The sequence below is a fragment of the Lepus europaeus genome, chromosome 9 (genome assembly GCF_033115175.1).
Source record: "Lepus europaeus isolate LE1 chromosome 9, mLepTim1.pri, whole genome shotgun sequence".
Taxonomy (NCBI): domain Eukaryota; kingdom Metazoa; phylum Chordata; class Mammalia; order Lagomorpha; family Leporidae; genus Lepus; species Lepus europaeus.
Window position 1 is genome coordinate 35906326 of NC_084835.1, and position 22063 is coordinate 35928388.

Here is a 22063-nt window from a genome sequence, read left to right on the forward strand (position 1 = left end):
TATGGGAGATGAGTGTCTTGACTGCCAAGGCAACCACCACTCCTTGTGTACATTTTAAAAGGATTAATATATAATTGTCAACCAGGTCTAGAACAGTTGGACAGAATAAGCACCATACATGTGGACTGGTGAGAGGTCCAGAGAGACACACTTGTGTCTATACAGCTGATATTATGGCCCTCACATCACTCAGCACTGCCATGATATACAACTCTAGGGGGTACTTTCTCATTATGCTCTTATGGCATCTTGAAATAAAGCAAAGTGGAGGGCTAAGGCAAGAGTGAGGATCCAGGGGCTGGTGCTATGGCACAGTGGGTTAAACCACTGTCTGCAATGCCAGCATCCCATATGGGCTCCAGATTGAATCTCGGCTGTTCTGCTTCTGATCCAGCTAGCTCTCTGCTAATGCATCTGGGAAAGCAGTGAAAGATGACCCAAGTCCTTGAGTTCCTGTACCCACATGGGAGACCTGGATGAAGCTCCTGGCTCCTGGCTCCTGGCTGTGGCCTGGTCCAGCCGTTTGGGGAGTGAACCAGCAGATGGAAGATCTCTCTGTCTCTCTGTTTCTGCCTCTGTAACTCTTGAGTGAGGATCATCCAGGGACAACCTGAAGCATCTGTGTCATGATGCACTGGTATTTTTGTAGCCTACAGGACCAGTACTTACCTGCCCATCTGAACAGCATAGACTTTCCAGCTCTCCAAGAATCATGGAGGTTTCCACTCAGTTGGCCAAACATGCCATGTACCATAAAGACAGGCCAGTGGCATTTCTCAGTGGCCTAGAGGAGTGACAGGGTTTTAGTGGATGCTGCCAACCTACTGAAGGACATTCGATGGTCTGCTCAGCTGGCCCTCCTTCTTGAGCTCTTCTGTAGGACTGTCAAGTGAAACTGTGATCCAGCTGACAACGTAATATCACTCAGGTCACTGACTCACTCTCAAAGCCATCGCATCCTTCCTGACGAATCTTTGGACAAGTTGAGTCAATGACAAGGAAGCAGCCTCAGCATTTAAGCCATAGCACATCATTAATCTGTAAGGGCAATTTAAGCAAAAGCATTTTTGTGTTAAATTCAGAACCTGCCTTTTTGTTTTTTACAGTTATATGATTAATTCTTTTCTGAGACATCAGAACTAAACTGTCTTAGGAGAAGAAACGCTGGCTGTGAGAAAAGCAAGCTTCTAGGGAATAAACAACCCTAAGAGGCAGGGTTGCCGAGAGTGGCTCCCAGACCATGCTCTGTGGCTTCGGAGAGATGAGATGCTTTTGGGACAGGTTGCCATCTTGTCCAGAAAATGTCCTGTCAAACTTACTGTTTGGCAACCCAGTCCATTTAAAAAAAAAAAAAAAATCACCCTAAAGTTAAGAAAATCCTCCTTCTATTCAACTCATGTCTCTAGAGCTATAATTTAAGCCAATTTCCTTTTCTTTGGCCTTCTTGGGATTGCAGGGGAATTGGTCAGCATTTCCACATACGAGGGCCTTTCATCAAATTACTCCTTATTCTCCTTTCTTCCGGCTAACAGTTCCGCTTCCTGTAACCTTTAGTTGCAGGATTTATTCTCCAACCTTTTAATAATTTTGATTGGTCTTTCCCTGGATTGTCTCCAGAGGGCTTTTGTGAATTCCTGTCATATAAATTTTTTTTCACTTTATTTGAAAGGCAGCGAGACAGAGAGGGAGAGAGAGACAGTGGTCTTCCATCTGCTGGTTCACTCCCCAAAATCCTGCAACAGCCAAGGCTGGGCCAGGTCAAAGCTAGGAGCCAGGAACACCATCTGTGACTCCCTCCAGGTCTCTGATGGAGGTGGCAGGGGTACATATAGTTGATTGATCACCTGATACCTTCCTAGAATCTACATCAGCAGGAAGCTGGATTGGAAGGGGAGTAGCTGGCAACATAAGCAGGCACTCCAATATGGGATGCAGTAGTCCCAAGCGGCAGCTTAAGCCACCACGCCAAACACCCACCACCTTGTCATATAATCTTAAGAAGCTATTTCCTCTCAGAAAATCCGAAACCTGCTGTCGTGTGCTGATGCATCCAGTTCTGATTTTGGTAGTGCTCTCGAGTGGGGGCACATCACTTGATTGAGGTGATTGTCAGCATCTTTAGTTGCTTGTATCTCCGTGAGTCTCATGTGGACAGTATAGCAGTCCAATTTTCTGTCATTTATTGCCTTCCTCTATTTATTGTAAATAAAGAAAAAATAGCAGAAGGAAGAATGGGAAGGGAGACAAATTCTAAATAGAGAAATGGTGAATTTGTCAGAGGACAGAAGTGACTCATGGGGAATTGGATCACATAGGCTTAAGGGACCATTTTTGATTTCACGCTGCTTGAGAATCCATCTCTGGGTCTATGAGGCTGGTGAGAAGGCAGAAACATCTCCTGGCTTATTATCACTGGACATGAGCAGTAGAATTGGAGGGGAGATGGGATGGTAGGTGAATCCATACCTTAAATGATTTTTTTTTTGGCCAAAATCACCTTGTAAATTCATCACATTCTCATGCAAAGAAAGGGAGTTTGACATTGTTCAGAAAGAGCTCATTTTCTGTGTTATTCTTGAGACTGCTTGAAAACCGGTGGGGCTCTAGGCTTCAAGATGACCCCCCAGAAGTTACACAAATCCAGGTCGGGATTGTGTGTTCATTGTATACGTGAGTGTTAGCTGTCTCCTGGGTTGCACAAGCCTACGGCAGCCACTGTGTGCTGCTTAGCATCTCTTCTTAACATCATCCCACCTGCCACCCCTCCTCCAGAAAGCATCCTGACCCAAGTTGCACTGGAGGAGCCACAGGGAAGGAAATGCTTCTTTTTGTTCTTCTCTTCTTTGTTCCAGTTTGTCCCCTACCTCTAAGAGTTAGTATTTTTTGGCAATGGGCAGTTAAATTACAACTCATCTCTTTGGTCTCCTAGAGTCCCTCAAGTATAAATTTTTTAAAGATTAGAACAAGGAAGTTCCCCCCAAAGAATCTCTTTTGATAGTACAAGGATGATCTTATCTTAGATTTTTTTATTTCCTCTGCATTTCTGTAATGTTTAGTCAGCAACTTTGAAAAAGATTTGTTTCTTTGAAAGACAGAGTTGCAGAGAGAGAGAGAGAGAGAGAGAGAGAAAGTCTTCCATCCAAAGGTCCACTCCCCAAATGACCACAACAGCTGTAGCTGACCCAAGCTGAAGCCAGGAGCCTGTAGCTCCACACTGATCTCCCATGTGGATGGCAGGGACTCAAGCCCTTGAGCCATCTTCTGCTGCTTTCCTGGGCACATTATCTGGGAAAGAAGAGGAGAGGTTAAGACTTAAACTGGGATGCCTACGTAGAAGGTAGCAGCTCAACTCACTGTGCCACCATACTAGCTCCCTGGTCAGCAATTGTTGTAGAAGATATTCCTTAATAATATTAATACTGGTGGTAGCTGTTAATATTTACTGAGAGTTTACTGCTTGCTATGTAATTTACCTAAATTTTAATCCTTTCAACAGCTTTGTAAGAGAGATGCTACTATTACATACATTTTCCAGGAGAAGAAACTTGAGTTACAGAAAGCTTGAGAAGTTTGTCCTTGATTACCCATCTGGTAAATGTTGAACTTGGGCAGTTTGATTTGCCTGTGCATTTAGTACTTAGCAACCTAGTGCCTTTGTTGAGCTTGATCCCTAGTATATCAGACGGTGCTTGTTAAATGAGATTTAATCACTAAAATTTTATTTTGTGCTAGGAACTGTTTCCAGCAGTGTGTGTGAGTTAAGTATTTTGTCAGTGTTGAGTGTAGACAAAACTCTTGTTGGGTAGATCTTGTCATGAGGATCACATTTTACTGAGGAGGAATTAAGTGGCTTCCTCAGAGTCACATTCAGGAGGGTGAGGGATGGAGCTAGAATCCACACCAAGGCAGGGAGGAGTTGTCTTCGTAGCTCAAACATTAGGACCACTGATACTTTCTTCCATAAAGTAGGCAGCATTTTTCCTAACATCTGTACCAGAGGGAGCTCCAGCCCAGCCCTACCCTGATTCTCTGCTCCTTCCCCTAATACTGCAGGGCTTGGGGGCGGGGGTGGAGGCCCAGCACCGAGAGGGGAGCTCTTGCCTGAGACTCAGCTCTCTGTACACATGAAGTGTCTTCCTACTTTGCTGGCTGGACAGAAGTCGCAGCTAGATAAGTGCATTGGCTATGATGGCAGCAGGCACCCTCACGTCCTGCTGGCTGGATCAGCCTTGGCATCAGCATCAGGCACTCCCTCCCATTTTTGTGCTCTTATCGCATACACCCCTGTCTGCCTGGAACCCTGCAGCTCTGCTAATGGACCTGTTTTTGTTTTCTTCCCCCCCTCTTTGGTTCTTTGTCCAGCTCGAAGCTTTTTACTCCATCTTCACCACGGAGCAACAGGACCACGTGAAGTCGGTGGAATATCTGAGAAACAACTTTCGACCACAGCAGGGTCTCCACGACAGGGTGGTGTCCAAGTCCGCAGTCCGGGACGCCTGGAACCATGACATGGCAGACTTCCTCGACAACCCCCTGGGGACCGAAGCCTCTAAAGGTATTCTTGGATTACATGCCCTGGCCCGAAGCAAGATTCCTTATCGGAAATCACTTTAAATGAAAGGCAGTTCAAAGCCAGTCAAGAATTGGAACTTGGTGTTAAGAACATATGTTTCTCTGCTGAAAGAAACCTGTCTGGATTACAAATTGAGGCAGTCGTGAGACTAGCTAGGAGGAAATAGAAATGTTCAGAATTGCCCTTTTCACTAGTACCAGATCAGTCATTCCCTCTGTAACTTCAAAACTAACTAGCAATACCTAAGAGAGCTCAAGGAAAAGTACCTTTCTTTGTAACTCTCCCTGCTGAGGGTGGTAGGTTATTTCTGAAGCCACGCGTGGTAGTGATTTTGAGTTGCACTGTACATAGCAGTGCACAGCGTTCCAGCTGGGTGCTCCTACTCCAGATCCACCCCCAAGGAAATCACTCGCATTTGTCACCTGTTATTGAACGCTTTAATTCCCCTATCTGATAAACATGAATTCACTGTTTTCAGGCATCTTGATCTTTTCTGCTTCTATTTTCTCATATGAAAGGAAGATGTATTTCTCTCCCAGCAAACTAGAAAGTCTCATTCTGTCCTTACGTGTGTCCTGGTGTGGAGCTCTGGGATTTGTCATGGTTGTGGCACGGAGCTCAGACAATGTCTGGAGAATTGAGGTTGGTCCAGGCTCTCGCCCTTGAAAGGGAGGAAGGAGAAACAAGGAACTTCCTTAGGGTGCCAAGAGATGGTTATTTCCCAATCAGGGATGTTCCTTTTTCAAAACTCAGCTTGGGTAAAATGGGAAGAGATTGTGTTACTTTTCTACACTGGAAGTAGACTATTATTTTTGTGTTCAGAATTCTATGGGTAGGCTTCCTTTCCACAGGACCTCTGCTCCAGCCCCATCAAAAAAAGGCCAATTTATTGTCCCAGGAATGTTTTGGGTACTTGAAGAATGAGGTTATATTCCATCAGTCAACTGCATTGACATGCTGTGTAATAAGAGGGAGCCCATTTTTCTGGGTGCAAGGATCCAAAAAGGCGCTGAAGGAAGAGGAAAGGGAGTTTGAGGATGTGGTCATTTCCTTCCCATCTGTGATCCTGTTGGAGAACACTGAGTAGAAGGTCATCTGGCCGTGTTCTCTGTAGAAACACTTGAGATCCTAGTTATTTGGGGCTGACACCTTTTCCAAGGCAACATTCACTGGGAACAGTGGGAGAATTAGCAAGCTCACAAACCTGTAAAATATCTTGGGTTGGGCTAGCACAGAAGGCCTCACCTGGACTAATATTCTTAACCTAGCTAAAAATAAATAACAAAACTCAGGGGCTTTCTCTCAAGAGAACTTGCTTGGGAAAAAGCAAGGAGCATGGGGTGGACTATTTTATGAGAGGTGGGATGTGGAGGGCATGCGAGGGTGAGAAAATTATATCACAGATAAGCATAAGACTTGGTAGCTCAGAACTGCTGAGATTGTGACAGTGAGAAGCTCCTTCTTGAAAAATGGGCTGAGCATGTGATAGATACATTAGCTGTGTGGAGGAAATGTATGGCCTTTATTATCTGAGAAAGTTGGAACAGATAATGGTTTTTCTTGCATTAAATTGTCAAAGTGGGCAAGATCTTGCACTGAGAAGACTCTGAATTTGACCAGAGTTAGGGATCCATCCTTCGTATGAGTAATCACTTCTTCATTTCATGAGGTTGTCCCAGTTATCACAGTGCCCAGTGATGACTCTTTTTTTATGTATTATGTATTTGTTGTGCTTCAAAGAAGCATTCTCCCTATCATTAATAATAATGATGATATGATAGTACATTTCTTATTTTTTAAAATGTTGTATTAATATAAAGAAAACAGATTTTATGCATTTTATAGGTACATTTCTAAGAAGAAAACCACACTTTCCTCTCTCCCTGTTCCCCCATCCTCTCTCTTCCTCCCTCCCCTCTCTTCATCAGTTTTTGCAAAGATATAATTTTAATCCACCCCATATTCACAGGCTTAATTTGCCACTAGTCAATATTCAACAAGTAAGAAGTAGAAAGACCACAGTTCCACAAGGGTATACACAGAAGAGCTGAACACAGCAATCATATCCAAAAATGACTATTTCGTTTTTATAAAATATTTTGGTATTCTATATTAACTACCACATGTCAGAGAAAACATATGGTAATTGTCTTTTTGAGACTGGCTTATTTCACTAAGCATAATGGTTTCCAGTTGCATCTATTTTGTTGCAAAAGACAGAACTTCATTCTTTTTATAGCAGAGGTGCTATTCCATAGTATATATATACCATATTTTCTTTATCTAGTCATCAGTTAATAGACATCTGGGTTTATTCCATATCTTAGCTATTGTGAATTGAACTGCATTAAATATAGGGGTACAAGTAACTCATATGCTGATTGCTGATTGTATTTCATTTGTGTAAATTCTCAAGAGTGGGATGGCTGAGTCATATGGTGGATCTATTTTCAGATCTCTGAGGAATCTTCATACTGTCTTCCCTAATGGCTGCACTAGTTTACATTTCCAACAACATTGGATTACAGTACCTTTTCTCCCGCATCCTCAACAGCATTTATTATTTTTTTTGTATGCTAGCCATTCTAACTGGGGTGAGATAATACATCATTGTGGTTTTTATTTCCATTTTTCTGATGGCTAGTGATCATGATCATTTTTTCATGTGTCTGTTGGCCATTTGTATTTCATCCTTTGAAAATTACCTGTTCATGTCCTTTGACCACATCTTACTTGGATCGTTTGTTTTGTTGTCGATGAGTTTCTTGAGCTCTTTGTAGATCCTGGATATTAATTCTTTACCAGTTGCATAGTTTGCAAATATTTTCTCTCATTTTGCTGATTGCCTCTTCACTTTGTTGAGTGCTTCCTTTGCAGTGCAGAAGCTTCTTAGGTTGATGTAATCCAATTTGTCTGTTTTTATCTTTATTGCCTGTGGCTCTGGGGTCTTTTCCAAGTAGTCTTTGCCTAAATCAATATCTTGCAGAGTTTCCCTTATGTTTTCCTCTAGTAATTTGATGGTACCAGGTCATAGATTTAGGTCCTTGATCCATACGGAGCTGACTTTTGTATAAGGTGTAAAGTATGGATTTTGTTTCGTAATTCTGCATTTAGGTCCAGTTTTCCTCCAGTGTTGACTGTTAAGATGTGGGAACATTAGCAAATTTTCTGATGTTCTTAGAAGCAGACTCTGACATATATATAGATACAGCCCTACTTGTCTTTTTTCATTTTTGCTTGAGAGACAAAGAAAGTAAGAGCTAGTGAGAAAGAGAGTGAGCTCCCATTCACTGGTTCACTCTCAAAATGCCTGTGATGGCTGAAGCGGGGAGCCAGAAGTGCAATGCAATTACTTGAGCCAGTGCTGCTGCTTACCAGGGTTTACATTAGCAAGAGCTTGGAGTCTATAGCCAGAGTGAGGAACTGAAGCCCATGTGGTACATGGATGTGTTAATGCCTGCTCTGTGTGTGTGTGTTTGCGTGTGCATGTGTGTGTGTCTTTATTTGGAAGGCAAAGTGAAAGAGAGAGATCTTCTATCCACTGATTCACTCTTCAAATGGCCACAGCAGCAGGGACTATGCCAGGCCAAAGCCAGGAACCTGGAACTCCATACAGAACCTGGAACACCCACCCAGCTAGGTGGCAGGATCCCAAAGTACCTGGGCTATCTTCTGCTTCTTTCCAAGGCCCTTTAGCAGGGAGCTGAATCGGAAACAGGATAGCCAAGACTCAAAGCAGTGCTTTGATATGGCATTCCATGTCAAAGCAGTGGCTTCACCTACTATACCACCAACTGGCCGAAATCTGTGTTTTTAATATTGTAGAATAGTGAAAATTTTCACTAATCCTCTGTGAGGATCTAATCACTGAGTCTGAAAAATAAACTACTGGCAGACAGATTAACAGGGGGAAAGTTGTTTGAGTTTTATTATGTACACAAGAGTATCACATGAAAGAAAAGTGAGTATGTAATACTCAGATCTAGAAGTTCATATTTCCTCTTCATAGCAGAGAAATGAGGGGGGGGTTAGTAACTTAGTGGGAAGTAACTGATTCGGAGAAAAGATGAGTGGATCCTCTGAAGAATAGGTGATGCATGTGACAGAGTTGGTCTGACATGGTGAAAACATCTACTCTTGTCTCCTGTGATCCAAGTTAATCTTCCTGGTTGGTGAACTTCCCAGAGAGGAGATTCATGAAAATTGAGTTTCTTTTGCAGGTTCTGTCTTCAGGCAGGTAAAGAGGACCCAGAGAAAGTCCTCACTAGGATTGGTTGTACAGCCTAGGAATTAAGGTGTCGGTATCCCATATCAGAGTGCCTGGGTTCGATTCCCAGCTCTGATCCTGACTCTAGGCTCCTGGCTATTTAGACCGCGGGAGGCAGCAGTGATAGCTCAAGTAGTTGGATAGATGACAGACATCTAATAAAAAATATATATGATAGATAGACAGCTGCGTAGGTGTGGCCCCTCACCATGTTTGCTTTTCCCTAATCGCCTTTGGTTTAAAGTCCAAAACAGCCTGTGTTGTCAGTATATTTCCTGAACCCTTCAACATACTTGAGAGTGTCTACTACATGTATACTACTGTGTACATGTATACTACATGTATACAGTAAAATATATGTGTAGTATGTGCATAGCTCCCAAGGTCTGCCTTTGCAGGAAGCTAGAGTCAGGAGCCAGAGGCAGGCATGAAACCCAGGCACTCCAATATGAGAGCAGGTATCTTAACTAGGATCTTACCTGGTAGGCCAAATGCCTATGCCAGCTTAGTGGTTAATTCCTTTTTTTTTTAAATTTATTTATTTATTTATTTATTTTTTGACAGGCAGAGTGGATAGTGAGAGAGAGACAGAGAGAAAGGTCTTCCTTCTTGCCATTGGTTCACCCTCCAATGGCCGCTGCGGCTGGCGCATCTCGCTGATCCGAAGCCAGGAGCCAGGTGCTTCTCCTGGTCTCCCATGGGGTGCAGGGCCCAAGCACTTGGGCCATCCTCCACTGCCTTCCCGGGCCATAGCAGAGAGCTGGCCTGGAAGAGGGGCAACCGGGATAGAATCCGGCGCCCTAACCGGGACTAGAACCCGGTGTGCCGGCGCCGCAAGTGGTTAATTCCTTTTTCCACGAACTTTCTGACCCTCACACTTTCAGGCTTGCTTAGATATTACCAGGGAGTTTCCTAGAGTGAGTGTACATAAATATCCTCTTATACTTCTGCTTACAGGGCAGGACAGCTTCCTGTTTTCACAGCCTTATGTTCTAAGGTACAATTTCCATAACATAAAATTCAACTATTGTAAATGGACAACTTAACAATTTTTGTTAAGTTTATAGTCGTGCAGTCATTACCAGTTTCATCACCACAGAGATGCCCATTGACAGTCAACTCTTTCTTGTGCCCTCAGCCCCAGGCAGCCTCTGATCTGCTTTGTCTTTCACTTGCTGTTAGGATTTTTGGATTTATCCATGCACTGCATGTATCAGTAGGTCATTCCTTTTTATTGCAGAATAGTATCCCTATGCATTTTTCTAATAGCAGTTTTATTGAGATATAATTCTCATACTGTAAAGTTCACTCTGTTGAAGCATACACATCACTGGTTTTTAGTATATTCACCAAATTGTGCTGCTGTCACCACTGTATACTTCCAATAACATTTTCATCACCCCAGAAAGGAACTTCATACCCATTAACACTCACTCACAATTTTCTGTCTCTTCCTCTCTACTTACAGGCGACCATGAATGGATATTTAATATCTGTGGATTGGTCTGTTCTGGACATTTCATATAAATGGATCATATAATAGGTGGTTTTTTTGTCTATAGCTTCCTGCACTTTGCATAATATGTTCAATATTCATCTGTGCTGGTGCATATATCTAAAGTTCATTCCATTTTATGACCAAATAATACAGCACTGTGTGGATATACCATATTTTATTTATCCATTTATCAATTTATAGACAGTTTTTCTTCACTTTTTGGCTGTTATGAATGATGCTGCTCTGAGCATTCATGTTCAGATTTTTTTATGGATGTATGTTTTCTTTTAAATATAAGCCTGGGAGTAGAATTGCCCAGTCGTATGGTACCTCTCTGTGGTTACAGTTTTCAGGAACTGCCAAGCTCTTTGAAAGGAATAGCGCCAATTTACGTTCCCACCCACAGTACATGAGGGTTCTGGTTTCTCCACATCCTTGCCGACACTTGTTATTGTGCATCTTTTTTATTTTATCCATCCTAATAATATGAAGTAGCTTCTCTTTGCAATTTTCATTCTGTTTCACTCATAACTAAGAGTGTTCCTATTTGTTTTTCAATATACCCCTACCTTTCCCCCAAGAAAACTTAGGTAATTCAGTAATGCTCCAAGCCAAAAGCCAGTCATAGATGCTAATAGTCATCAGACAGTCTGAAGGGCTTAGGCTATTGACCTTAGAGCTATAAGCAGCAGGCAGCCAATGTCGTGGAAGAATCCTTTGCGTGTCTGAAGTTTACTGGGAAGAAAGGCTTTTAGAAGACAAAGGTTGTATTCTGTAATCTGCAAGTAATTCTCAAAGAACAAAGCCTGATTGATTAGCTTTCTCTATCTGATCATTATTGGAGGATCTCAACGCCCAGGAGAGCTGTTGATGTTTTGTGCATCTATTGGGCTATTGTCACAAAAGAAAGAAGAATAAATTAATTATGTTATACAAGAGTCATTAAACTTTTCTGGTTAAGCGCCAGATAGTAAATCTTTGTGGCTTGGCGGGCCAGGTGGTTTCTGTAACGACTATTCTACTCTGCCGTTGTAGCATGAAGGCAGCCACAGACAGTATGAAAATGAATGGATTTAGAAAACGTCTTCCAGTAAAAGTTCATTTACAGACACAGGTGGCAGACCTAATTTGGCCTGGAAACCATAATTTATTGACCCTGCTGAGGGATGTCTAGAGCCAAGATGGAGAAAGCCTAGGCTAGTTTTAAGGTAATTATTTTCTGTGTTAAAGGTGATAATGGCCATGACTGTGAATGGCATTCCATTGTACTGCAGGACCTAGGACTAACCTGTGATTTATTAACTTGCTAACCAACCCCTGACCAATTCATGCCAATGCCTGGTCATCATTCACAACACAGACATAACCAGGGCCTTGCTTGATTGAGTATGGTCCCGCCTTCTTCTGACTATGATCATGAATGAACTACAGCAGTGCTCCAGTGGGTGCCTGAGTCAGTGCTCCTCACCCTGCCCTTCTGTCAGGGCGATTGGATGTACTGGAAAGGAGAAAAGGAATCCAGCCTTTGAGAGCCAAGCACCAGAGCATGGAGATGTAAAACACGAAAGGAAAGGAGGGTGGGGTGGGGAAGGGATCTTCATACTGTTCTGTTGCTGAGGGAAGACTTACTAGGGGTCTCATCCATAAAAAACAGAAAACTTTAGTTCCAGTAAATGGAAACAATATTTAGGCTTGGTGGATCATTCAAGGGACATCCAATTCGCCGCTCTGCCTTTTGTCGGTAAATAACTTGGACAGACTTTGGGATTTAATGGGCTGTCATTTCAGTTATGCTGTAACACATCCCGGGCACAAGGAAGAGCACTCCATGATTAAGTGCTGAATACTGTCTATTGTGAAGATTTTTGGAACAGGGAACAGAGAAAAATAACTTCCCTTCCAACAACATGAAACATATGGTTTATTAATTTAACAAAACCTGTTCAAATCGCAGTGGAATCAAAACCACTTGATCTGATAATTTGATTTGATGGCTTAATTAAAGTGACACTGTATAATGTCATAAAAGCAGAGGAAACTGAGAGGACATGGGCTGCCTGTGTACCCTGCAGTCTCCATGCCTGTGACCTGATTTTTGGGGAATGGCTTTTGCTTCTCTTGATGGATGGGGTCTGTTTCTCAGCTCCATTTTCAATGCTAAAGATTGCTTCCTGTTTCAGTTCAAGGCAGTTTTAAAGGACATACGCCACTGTGTGAGAATGCTTAAATATCTAGTATATTTTAAATCAGAAGACATTGAGTAAGAACATCACTTTTTCCACCTAAATTAGCAAACAGAGAAGTAAATCTCAGATTGCTTTCAAAAAGAATTTGACATTGAAATCATGGTTTTCTGCTATTTTTGGAGAAAATATTAATGTTGCTCTATTTTCAGTTTAATCATTTCTACTCACTAGATTAATGAGCTTGAATTACTTTATCTTATTAAAAGAAGCTCTGATATGACACTTAATTCTTTTGTAGGCAGTTGCCCTCCCAGACACTCTTCCAAAAAGTTATGTTGTTAGTGCAGAAACTTTCACAGGAAGGTGCCCAGGAAAACACAGGTTTTAGTGCCTTTGGAGCATTGGTTGATTGTGACAGAGTTGATGTTTTGTAGGCTTTTAATAGAATATCATCTTGGTCCATTTTCTGTTGCTCTCACACAGTACCTGAGACTGGGTGTGAAGAGAAGATATGTTTACCCCACATTTCTGGAGGCTGGGAAGGCACTGGCACCTGTTGGCTTCTGGTGAGGGCCTCTTGCTGCTTCATGCATGGCAGAAATGCCAGCAAATATGGGTGCACAGAGGGAAGGACATAGTTGACCCGCTTTATAAGAACTGATCCATTCTCGTGGAACTGCTTGAATCCCTTCATGAGGGTGAAGGCCCCCATGACCCAGTTACCTCTTAGAGCTCCTACCATTTCTCAGCACTGTTGGACTGCAGACCAGGCCTCAACATGGGTTTTGGTAGAGACAGACCACAGCGGGCATTCATGATTTTGCTTCATCTTTTGTGCGCAGTATGTGGCTTGTCATGTCTCAGATGTCTTCACCTGCCCTTGAGAAGCTTCTCGACTCTAGGAGCTGTGCCCTAAGCACGTATGGGTTAAAAGCCACCACAAGCTTTTTGGGTGCCAGATGCCATGGTAGTTTCTTCCATTCATCCATGTTCTATTTGAGCTTTGGAACAACTTCACTTTTCATTTGTCAGAAGTTTGTTGAGCATCTCCTGTGAACAGATTCTAGGTGTTGAAAACAAGGGTGAACAAGGGAGATGGATCTGTCATGGAGTTTACATTCTAGAGAGGAGAAGCAAATAAACAAGTTAACCAAAGATAAGGCTTCAGTATTGTTCTGAAGGAAATGAAGTTAATTTGTGTGCTAAGAGGGCTGGAGTTGGGGAGTCTGGGAGGGTCTTCCTTGGATGGGCAGGTGGTGATAGGAGCCCTCTCTGCAGAGACCTGGGGAGGAAGATTATTTGCAAAAGCCCTGGAGCATGGGAGAAAGCTTGGAGCAAGATAAACAAAGGGAAAGCAAAGACTGGCTGGGTGGGCCAGGGTCAAGTCTGCCTGAGACTTAGCAAGAACAGATAACAAGTGGAGGGTGTGCTTTTACAATAGGGGACGCCCTTGGGGGATTTCAGCGCAGATGTGCAGTGTGAAAACAGGTGTGAACAGGTGCCTCCCATGGTGCACATTAGCAGGAAGTTGGATCAGAAGCAGAGGCAGGGCTGTATCCGATGTGCTGCAATATGAGGCACAGGCTTCCCAAGGGTCATCTTGGGAAGATTACTGCCACAGTAAATGTCCACCCTGCCTCTCTGTTTCAGAGTGATCGGGTAGCTTGAATACCACAGTTAGACTACTGCTTCCCTGAATGAACTTTATCAGGAACTCTTACCTGCCTAAAAGGAATCACTGGTCTCAGCCTTTATCTGCTTGGCTTCATCTGTTTGGCCAGATTCTCTTGGGTGCTCAAGGAGCAGCCTGTTGCAGCCCTGACCATGGGGTCAGTCCCTGGGAGGACAGGTGTACCCACTTGATCTGGAACTGAAGCCTTCTCAGCAGAGGATCTTTTTTTTTTTTTTTCAAAAAAGATTTATTTATTTTACACAGAGAGAAGAGAGGCAGAAAGAGAGAAGTCCTCCATCCGATGGTTCACTCCCCAGTTGACCCCAAGGGCCAGAGCTGCGCTGATCCAAAGCCAGGAGCCAGGAGCTAATTCCAGGTCTTGCACACAGGTACAGGGGCTCAAGGACTTGGGCCATCCCCCACTGCTTTCCCAGGCCATAGCAGAGAGCTGGTTTGGAAGAGGAGCAGCTGGGTCTCAAACTGGAGCCCATGTGGGATGCTGGCACTGCAGGCCAGGGCGTTAATGTGCTGCGCCACAGCACCGGCCCCAGCAGAGGATCTTGTGCATCCTGGAATCAGCAAGGCCCACAGTAGTAAAGAGCACATAATAGGTGCACAGTCATTCAACAAATGATGAGCCAAAGCAGTGTTAGAATATAGACTTGGAGGTCAAGCAAACCTGCACTCAATGCCTAGGCCACACACTTACTCCACTATGACCTTGTTGACATCTATGCTGCTGTGCCCTTGTCTCTAAAATAGAATAATTATGCACATCCCTCCCTGGCCTATGGCCTTTTAAGTGAGACAAGCTATGGAACAGATAGTACATGGTCAGAGACATGGTGCATAATCCGCAAACAGTCTTACTTTGTGGGGCAGTGATGGCTGCTTTGAGTGCTCAGGCCCACCTTTTATATGTGATCTGATCTTTGGAGGTCACATATCAGAATAAGGGGGTCATGCTTCTTGGTAGACATAAGAAACCTTTCCAGGGGCTGGCATAGTAGCATAGTGGTTAAAGCTGCCACCTGTGATGCAGGCATCCCATGTGGGTGCCAGTTCAGGTCCTGGCTGCTCCACTTCCAATCCAGATTCCTGCTAGTGCACCTGGGAAAGCTGTGACAGATGGCCCAAGTGTGTGGGCCCCTGTACCCACAAGACACCCAAACGAAGCTCCCAGCTCCTGGTTTCAGATCGGCCCAGCCCTGGACATTGCCACCATTTGAGGAGTGAACCAGCAGGTGGAAGTGCTCGGTCTCTCGCTCACTCTCTCCCCTCTCTCTGTAACTCTGTCTTTCAAATAAAAAAAATCTTAAGAAGAAGAAGAAGAAAACTTTCCAGTGAAATCCACATGCCTTAACATGGTCCACAGTTTAAACCCTGCCTCTTTCCCCACCCCCATGCTGTAAGTCACTTCCCTGAGCATCCTCTGCTTCAGTCCTGCAGTCCCAGCAGACTGGTCCCTCCCCTGACTGCCTTGGCCCAGTACTTGTGTCGGGCAGCAGCACCTTTCCTGGAGAGCACTTTTCCCAGTTGGAATATTTTTACTCCATCAGCTCCTTGTGGGTAAGATTGTTCTCTTTTATTTTGGAGAGAGGAAATGAAGATCATTGTTGACTCCTTAGTAAGTTTTAGACAGGATGAGAGGATGGGTGGGTGTGTGCATGCATGGCTAGGTGAGTCGATGGATGTGTGGATGGACGAGAGGCAGGCAGGAAAGGAAAGGAAAGGAAGGAAGGAAGGAAGGAAGGAAGGAAGGAAGGAAGGAAGGAAGGAAGGATGGATGACTAGGTGGGTGGACGGATGGATGCATGCATGCTTGCAAGGATGGATGGATGGATGGATGGTTAGGTGGGTGGATGCATGTGAGGCTAGGAGGATAGGGGAAGGGAGGGAGAATAGGAAGGAAGGAAAGGAAGATTAAGCTAATTCATACTTGTTACCCAAGAATAAAATATCTTTGCCATAAGAATCGGCACTGCTGAGGCATTTACAGTCTAGCCCAGGCTAGTGCACTCTGGGGGCGCGTAGTCAGGCCTATGGAATAGGATTCCGTGTCACACCCAGTACCTGACCTCCCACGCCTCCTGGGGTTTGTGAAGCCATCTTCCACTTTGACCAAGAGCCACCTGCAGTAGAAACATTCATTTTTAAAACAGTCATGGACAGAGGGCTTTCCTCTCTGTCCCAAGGAAAAGCCCAAGACAGAGAATGGTGTCATTTAATGGGGGAGGTACTGGTGTCAGGATGTAGCCAGGCAGTCCTGCCACTAGGCCTTAGGAGCTCTTGAGCTGATCTTGGCACCATACGCAGGGGCTGTCCAACGTTTTCGCACTCTATAAATATTACCTAATTACTGAATCCCCTCTGTCTTCAGGCAGGTAGGCAGGGTTTGATCTTCAAGGCCAACTTAGCAACCCTCCTACGGCTTCTGCTTTTCTTTGCTCCCTGGAAACATCTTCTCTGTAATTGGGTTTGCTTGTGTGGGCACTGTGGTGCTTGTGAATACAGCCTGGAAATGAAGACAGCCCCACAGCATCTGTCCTCCTCCTTTCTCCCTAGCTGCTGTTCACCACCCATTGAAGCAGGGGCCTCTGAGATGTTTGCGTGCATCTCCTGGGAGCCAGGGTTAGGAAGGAACCTAGTTGAAAGCCAGACCGTTTATCTTCCAACCAGTTAGCCTCAAACAAACGTGGGTTGGCTGAGGTTGTCCTTCTTCCCATGTCTGTCTGGGAGTTTGGACTGAACACTGGCTTTCTCACAGCGTGACAGTCTCTGCCTCCCTGTGCCCTGAGACGTGATGGTCAGAGAACCACCGTGAGGGGGTTATACGTGGGAAGTCCGTGTTGAATTCTGCGCCGCTGTCCTTCCCAGCCCAGCCTGTGGTCAGCAAGGATGCTGGCTTCACTCATGCATGGCCTGTTGTCTAGTTTTATGATTCCAAAGCATGAGCTTGGGCTGAGTGAGTGTCTTGCCTGGCACATTTCAAATGCAGTGTGGAGATGGCACTGGCTAGCTGTTGGACATGAGGCCCTGTTGGGGTTCATCAGAGCCTTGTGGTTTGCAGGCCTCTGGGCTGGCATCAGGAAGGGCTCCCCCGGAAGACAGGAGCCTTCTCAGTGAGGAGCGTGTTGACCACTTCCATCTACCCATTTTCACCTGCCAGCTGCAAAGCACATGCTCCTGCCTCCATAGTTAGAGGCTGCCAAGTCCCTTTAGGTGCTAAACCGGTGATTTCCAATTGAGGCCACTAGGGCGCGCTGTTTGTAGCCTGATCTCTCTATGACCTGGCAGGCTCCATCACCCAGTTTCTTTCTTTGGCTTCTTTGACCAAGCTCTGTGGGGGCTGTCTGAGGGGCAGGTGCGAGAGACCCTAATTCCATACAAAAAGGGTCATCCTTACCAATGACCGTTTGGTTGATATGCCCCACTGGGAGTTGGAATCTGAACAGTGGGGCGCATCCTACCATCCACGCCGACTCAGCCAGAACTGAGCGCAGCAGGTGGCAAGGAAGAAGCAGAGATTCAAAGATACTCAGGTGAATGTTGGGCAGGAACCGGAGCACTTGTTTGAAGCACACAGGGTAGCAAGCTTTGGTCATACTTATTTCAAAGAGATAGGTTATTTTAAGGATCAAATGGAAAACAGATCAGGGCACCTTAACCAGTTGAATCATAATCATCTAGAATCATGAAAGCCTGGCTAAACCCTAGGTGTGTGAGTCACTGGCTGATTTCTTGATGCAGTGGTTAGAATCACTTAGAGACAAGTCATAGGCTCAGAGACCAAGGATGGTGTTTAGATATCAGTGCCGCCTTGCTCATGGTTCTGCCCTAGGTGACCCAGCTATTCCTGGGACCCCATCTCAGCAGTGGGAAGTAGGGAGCTCTGCTACAATGGAAGGGGACTCTGTGCTTGCCCACCCTGCACCTGCAGCCTGGTCTCTTGACATAGCCCCTCTGTTGGAGCCCCTGGCGAGAGCTGTGCAGTGGGAGAAGAGGGAAACTGAGAGGCACCACACAGAAACGATGCTGAGCTCAGAGTGGGCTGGGGCTAGTCTGCTCTCTTGGCAGGGAATCAGAGAGTCTTAAAACTGGAAGGGAAGGAAGGGTTGTGGATACATGGATCCAGCCTTCCCCCCAGTGTCCAAGATGCAACTGTGACCAGGTGGAACTGGGAAGATGCATCACTGTGAACTTGACCACCTCCCTCAGCGCCCAGATGAACAGTGTGTCTTCCTGGGTAGGATATGGACTCTCCTGTGGCTTTTAGCTCTCAGGGGAAGAGTGCTGTCATGTGGGAAGAAAAAAAAAAAAAACTTCACAGAAGTAGGAAGGGTCAGGAATTGCATAATGTAAGAAAGTCAAAATTGTATGCTCAGAGGTCTGGAGAATAGAATTTTTGCACCTGCCTCCCCCGATGCCATCTGTCGTGGCTGTAGTTTCCCTAGAGTGTAGCTCTGTTAGGTGCATGGTGCACGTACAGTAAACAGTTTTCAACTCTGCCATCTAATACTTATGGGCTGAGGAGTTGAACTCTTAATTCAGGAATGTTCATGAGAGTGGAGGAGATGCTGTCAGGTGGTGTAGGAAAAAAATCCCCAGGTTGCAGGTTTCATTGTTTTCAGATACCTGGATTTCATCCTTGAAAGCAGTTGTCCTGGTGCCTGGCAGAGCTTGGATCTCCCCCACCAGAAGAAGCAGCCATGCAACAAAGCCAGGCCCCTGGAGTCAGACCCGCCTGTGGAGGAGCCCCTCAGAGCAGTGACTGCCCCTGAGACCTGCTCTTGGGCCTTGCTACTGCTTATTCTCTGCTCCCCAGCTGTGCCAACTTTCTTTCCAGTTTTCCCATCCTGGGGCCTTTGCACATGCTCTTTTCTCTGTCCCACACATTCAAGGCTCATTCCTTCTTGTTCCTGTTTAGATTTCATTCAAACATCACTCTGCTCAATGAGTCTTCCCTAAAAAAACTGCACAAATCGAGATCAAGGTCCCTTATTAAACCTTTATACAGAACCCTAACATTTTCCTTAAAAGCATACAATTTAATATGGCTTAAGGCCAGTAGGAGTATTAGACTATTTTGGTGCCATAGGTTCCCCCTGCCCTGTTAGCCTTGTAATGAACCCCATTGACTTCGTATTGATAGTTTTAATGCAAAAAATAAAGTATAGTAGATTACAAAAGAATCCAGTTATCCTGATATTATCCAAAAAATTAAGATACACAGGTTGAGTGTCCCTTACCTGAAGTTCCAGGGGCCAGAGTTGTTCAGATTTTGGGATATTTGCACATTCTTTACCAGTTGAGCATCCCTAACCTCAAATCCAAAAGGTTCCCGAATCGGAAACTTTTCCAGTATCTTTTAGGCCCTCACAATTTCAGATTTTGGTAACAGGCAATTAGCCTAGCAGTTAAAGATGCCAAGTAAGACTTTGGTTAAAATGCCCATGTTCCACATCGGAGTACCTGGGTTTGCTACCCAGCTCTGCTCTGGACTCCAGCTTCCTGCTAATACGGACCCTAGGAGGCAGGGGTGATGGTTCAGATAGTTGGGTCCCCACCACCCACCTGGGAAACCCCCTATTTACTTATTGACTCCTGACTTCAGCCCAGCACAGCCTTGGCCATCAAGGGGGTTTGGGAAGTGAATGAGCAATGGGAAGTAACTTTCCCTCTATCTGTCTCTCAAAGAAAAAAAAAAAAATCACACTTTGGATTTTTAAATAAGGGATGCTCAGCCTATACTAATTTATCTGCTTCTTAGTGGAGGCATTAAATACAAAGAGCTAACCACGGTAATGTTGAAATAAGGATGAACAAGAAGGAAATAGAGAACTACTGGCATCCGCTGCAGTCCAGTGGGAATTCATCTATGGTTTCTGTCGATGATGTCACACAAGTCCTGCCAGCCCCTTTGCAGTTTGTTGCCAACATTCATGATGTAAGGAAATGCCACGCTTTAGTCAGATATTAGTGAAAATAAAAATGTGCTTTTTTCCATCCAACTCCTGAGGCTTCTTTGAATTCTCACCAGAGCCACTAAGGTAAATGATTGATGTCTGTTCCCTCCTGGGATGTTATCTCCAGGAGGTCAGGGACCTTGTCGGCCTGGGTTTGTCTTTATCCCTGGTCAAGGGCCTGGCATATAGTAGATGCTCAATAAATATTTAACAATAGCTCTTCTTCTTTTTAAAAAAAGTTATTTATTTGTTTATTTGAATGTCAGGGTTAGAGTTAGAGTTAGAGAGAGAGAGAGAGAGAGAAAGATACCTTCCATCTGCTGGTTCACTCCCCAGATGGCCACAACAAGGAGAGCTGAGGCAGGCTGAAGCGAGGAGCCAGGAGCTTCGTCCAGGTCTCCCACATGGGTAGCAGGGGCCCAAACACTTGGGCCATCTTCCGCTGCTTTTCCCAGGCCAATATCCCAGGGAGCTGGATTGGAAGAGGAGCAGTCGGGACAGGAACTGGCACCCATATGGGATGCTGGCATTCCGTATGCGCTCTTCTTATAGTGCATTTCCTACGTGTCGGTCAGTGAGCATTTGTGCACTGGATGGATTCCTCCTGGAAGCTCGTTTCCAAGCCATAGGCAAGACTGCACAGCTGGATTGTCCAGAACTGGAGCAGTCTGACTGCACAGTCAGTGACTGAGGGCCCCCTCAGATCTCGTTCTCCGAAGCCAGGGTGGTGATGGAGCCCGCAGCGTCATGTGTGAAAGGCACTCACCCTGGCCCCTGGGCTTATTGAAGTAACAGTACAGAGGAAAGGTCTTGATGGCATGAGGGACCCGGAGTTGAGCGTGTGTGTCTGACTGAGGAAGAGAGCTCACTGGGCCGTGTCCAGTTGCAGAGGCCTTGAGGGAGCTGGGCGCTGCTCTGGATGCGGGCAAGAAGCCCCGTGCTCTCATTTGGCGTTGAGAGCAGAGACGCAGGGGTGAGGGTGGGGCAGCTTGTGCTTGTTGCTGGAGCTGTTGTTAACCTGCTGCAGAGGCTGCCGCTGGGCAGTGGAAGTAGTGAGGCGTCACCCCTGCGTCGGGCGCTTTTTGTCTTTTAGACATTTTGAGTTGCCGCCCTGACTTCTATATCGTGGTCTCTCACACAGAAAAGCGGGGTTGGAGGCAGGAGTATGAGTGAAGAGAACACACACGGGGCAGGTGCTGTGGCACAGCGGGTTAAAGCCCTGGCCTCCAGCACCCACTGGCATCCCATATGGGCACAGGTTCGAGTCCTGGCTGCTCCACTTATGATCCAGTTCTCTGCTATGGCCTGGGAAAGCAGTAGAAGATGGCCCAAGTGCTTGGACCCTGCACCCACGTGAGAGACCTGGAAGAAGCTCCTGGCTCCTGGCTTTGGATCAGCTCAGCTCCGGCCATTGCAGCAATTTGGAGAGTGAACCAGCAGATGAAAGACCACTCTCTCTGGCTCTACCTCTCTCTGTAACTCTTTCAAATACAATAAAAATATCTCAGAGAGAGAGAGAGAGAGAGAGAGAGAGAGGTAACGTGACTGTCCCACTGCAGGCCCCTGCCTCTGGTTCAGCATCAGACCTGGTCCCGGTTCTGAATCCTTCCTCTGCTCCAGTCTCCCTGGACCCCTGTGTCCTCCTCTGTAACTGTGCCCACTGCCGTGCCTGGGTGTGTGGATGAGCTGAGATGCCTGCCCAGAGCCAGGCTCCCAGCGTGTGTTTGGCAGCTGGCACCAGCCCACTACATGCCATTTGGATGTTGTCCAATTTGCCCTTTGTGAGTGCCTGGTGGTGGTGGAGGGGCCTCCAGGAGCATCAGCATTCGCAGTCGGAAGTCCCAGGTGGTGTGCTCTGGGGACTTGGTGCTAACCTGGGCTTCTTGGGTGGAGTCCTTCCG

The 22063-nt window shown here is 45.5% G+C and overlaps 1 protein-coding gene across 3 annotated transcripts in view; it reads left to right on the forward strand.

Annotated features, from left to right (window-relative positions):
- The window catches only part of PTPRG (protein tyrosine phosphatase receptor type G), a 777325-nt gene that overhangs the window by 632149 nt on the left and 123113 nt on the right, over nucleotides 1–22063 (forward strand). For all 3 annotated transcript variants that reach the window (XM_062201187.1, XM_062201189.1, XM_062201188.1), the window contains exon 8: nucleotides 4363–4555. In XM_062201187.1, the coding sequence (XP_062057171.1) occupies nucleotides 4363–4555 (193 nt within the window). The remainder of the gene's footprint in view (nucleotides 1–4362; nucleotides 4556–22063) is intronic.